Raw genomic sequence first — 3,246 nt, forward strand, 5'->3', positions numbered from 1 at the left:
ATAATTTTTTATTTATATAAAAAAATATCCATTAATTGTGCCTATCATTTTTTTCCTTCATTTTTTTCTGCAAGTATTAAGATTTCTAGGAGATACATATTGGTTTAAATTATTCTGCGCAGCAATTTTATTGAAATGCTCATTGAGTTTGAGGAGAGTTTAAGGTTTATGGTTGGGTTTCATAAACAAAAACAAGCACCTAAAGTGCCAATGAATATTAGTTCTATCATTTTTTGCTTTAAAATATGAGGAGACGTTTATTTTTATTAATTTAATTTAATAAAAATAAACGTATTTGTTTTATTATACTCATATAATTAATTATGATTAATATTTTAATTCTTAAAACTAAATAAACATAACTGAAAAACAGAGAGCATGACCTTAAAATGAAGATTAAAATATCCACACCAATTAAACGATTTTAATATATATCTAAATGATGTATTTAATATTAAACCTTATATCTCTTAAACTTCTACTAACTTAATCTTCATGTATATATAAGTACACCTATGACTAATCAGTGTAGAAATTCACTCATTCTAACTCTTCTCTCCTCCTCTCTGGCACCATTCCTCTCGTCAAGAAAAAATGAAACCTTGAAAAAACATTAAAGTCATTTTAACACAATACATTTAAAACTATTAGACGAACTGCATGAATTATCCTTAAAAAATATCGTGATAAATAATGCTCCTTTGTGTTTTTAGAAATAAAGATTTTTTATTTATATAAAAGTATCCATTAATTGTGCCTATCATAGTTTTTTTTTCCTTTTTTTTTTTTTTGCAAATATTAAGAATTCTAGGAGATACATATTGGTTTAAATATTTCTACTGGTGATTGCATTGAAATGCTCACTGAATCTGAGAAGAGTTTAAAGTTTATGATTGGATTCCATTAACAAAAACAAGCACCTAACATGGCAATGAATATTGGATCTATCATTTTTCTCCTTTAAAGTATGAAGAGATATAATTTTGTGATCAACCTCATATAATTTGGAAACTCTTGCTTTCAATGCTGGGTTTATATGTGAGCTCTAGATGCTAATTTTGCAAAGAGTTATTGATTAATACAAAATTTACAATTGAGTGAAAAGAGTAATAAAACATCATCTTGAATATGTACATGTTACAAAAGGATTCGGTACAAAACCAAAGCTCATCAAGAAGGTACAGTAGTATATATCACATCTAACATGTCCATTCCCTCTTTCATCTCCATCTCATGCATCTTATGACTTGTGATACCACTACAAGAGAGAGCTCTTGATGAACAATTTTAAAATAGGAAGGGGAAAAAAAAAGAAGAAAAGGAGAACTTTTTAGCAACAAATGAATAACTGAGCAAATGCTATGGTTGGCTATAAATATTAAATCCCAAAGCATTTGAAATGTTAAATTAGCTTGAAGCAAAAGCTTGTCATTCCTCATGCTCTTGCCAGCTACAAACTGATATCAACACGTGTGTCTAAGCCTTCTTCCTTCTACATAGCGCGAATCACAATTAAAACTGCAGAGATAACGATAAGTGTAAGCTACATTACATACAAAATACCAAGGGAATCTATCTATGGTAATTGGGAAGAGATGCTGAACAAACATGGTGCTAAAAAGTAACAAGTTATTCAAATTCAAATTCTCATGAGCCATGGTTTACTATATGATATTTGGAAACTCCCCAATAATGAGCAACAAAGTCAACCCAACACAAGAGGGAAAGAATAAGCAGGAAGTGATGCAACATGTGCAACCTTTTCCAACTAAGGAATCAACTATAACCTAGAGATTATATAGTAAACCCAACTTATAAGCAAGAAGGCCATTCAATTATCAAATTACTTAAATTCCAAAGTTGCAAGAAGCTTTTTATCACTAAGAAATTGAAGGACATGCAAGTACACTTGTGTCTATATGAATGTGGAACACACGGTTGCACAGAGATACAAACAACTTACCAATCAAGCAAAGGAGAACAACAATGGAAACTGTTATTCGAACTGGTTGACTGTATCGCATTTGGTATTGAGATCTTCGAATCTGTCTCTGAATGGCACCATACCATCCATAAAGTTGCTTGTCATAAGATTCATCAGAACTTTCAAGACAACTCTTACTTTTTTCGAAGGATGCCTTGTTGCCCTTTTTCAATTAGATAAAGAAGGAATTAGAGTATTAGTAAACCAACCAATGTATAAATTTTCTTTCTTTAATAGAAGTGCTACTGAAGTATGTTTCCATATCAGCAAAACAGCAAGATCAGGTTAAGAACAAACCTTTTTCAATTCGGTCATTGGAAGTAGTGCATTATCGGATTCTTTATGATTCAGCTTTCTATAACCATTCCTAGGCCACTTCAACACAGGTACGGATCCCATCGAACTAAGAAATGCCGATAAACTTGCTACCTTAGGCATAAAGACAACACAATAGACGAGCCAGTCGTCTCGAAATTTAGAAATTATGAAACACAATAACGAAAATGAAAATGAATAGAAATTGGGAACAAAAATAATTATTTTATAAACCCTAACAACTGAGAAAATCGGTGTTGGTTGATGAACAAAGAGAAGGTAATGAAAATGGGTCGTCAATATAAATAGAAGGACGTAATAAAAAATTATGGATCCGTGAGAAGTGAGAACATTTCTGATTAGTTTAGAATATAGATTCACGAGAAAGAAGCGGGTCCTAAGCGTAATTCATAGAGTTTTAGTTCTTTCTTTTGTTTGGTACATTCATAGTTTGATACAATTTTTTCCAAAACAATTTAGAATTCAATATAATATCTTTTGTAAAAAGTTAGAAAAAGGAAAGAAAAGAGTTCAATAAATCAGCATAGCTAATAAGTTATCAACTTATCATAAGTAATATTATATATATTTTTCAAAATATCAAAAATAATTTATTGAATTTTAGAAGAGAAGAGAACTAGGGTGGTTTTTCACCAATAAAATATATCAAATTAATAAGAATGAAGTCAAGTGGAGTTTGGAGAGCAATAAGTAAAGTTATTAATGGAAGAAAATTATATATTTTTTCTTTTGTTATTTGAGAGTTTAACAAAGAGATGAAGACTTTATCATTTATCAATTTTTTTAATGTATGTTAGCTGGGTACTAATTATAAACCAATTCGGGTTAAAAATTGTTAGTTTATTTGTTTGTTTAAATAAATATCAAGTTAATATGATAAGTATTTTACTTTGAGTTTAGCTATGCTCATAGAGCACAAGTTAAGA

At 29.8% G+C, this 3,246-nt stretch overlaps 1 protein-coding gene across 1 annotated transcript; it reads right to left on the minus strand.

Annotated features, from left to right (window-relative positions):
• Positions 1,094 to 2,440, minus strand: LOC107605602. Its single transcript, XM_016307524.2, has 3 exons — positions 2,282 to 2,440; positions 1,964 to 2,147; positions 1,094 to 1,518 (listed from the first exon to the last, which is right to left on the minus strand). The coding sequence occupies exons 1-3, from the start codon at positions 2,420 to 2,422 to the stop codon at positions 1,493 to 1,495; spliced, it is 351 nt and encodes a 116-aa protein (XP_016163010.1). The 5' UTR covers positions 2,423 to 2,440; the 3' UTR covers positions 1,094 to 1,492.

This window comes from Arachis ipaensis, chromosome B06 (genome assembly GCF_000816755.2).
Source record: "Arachis ipaensis cultivar K30076 chromosome B06, Araip1.1, whole genome shotgun sequence".
Classification (NCBI taxonomy): Eukaryota; Viridiplantae; Streptophyta; class Magnoliopsida; order Fabales; family Fabaceae; genus Arachis; species Arachis ipaensis.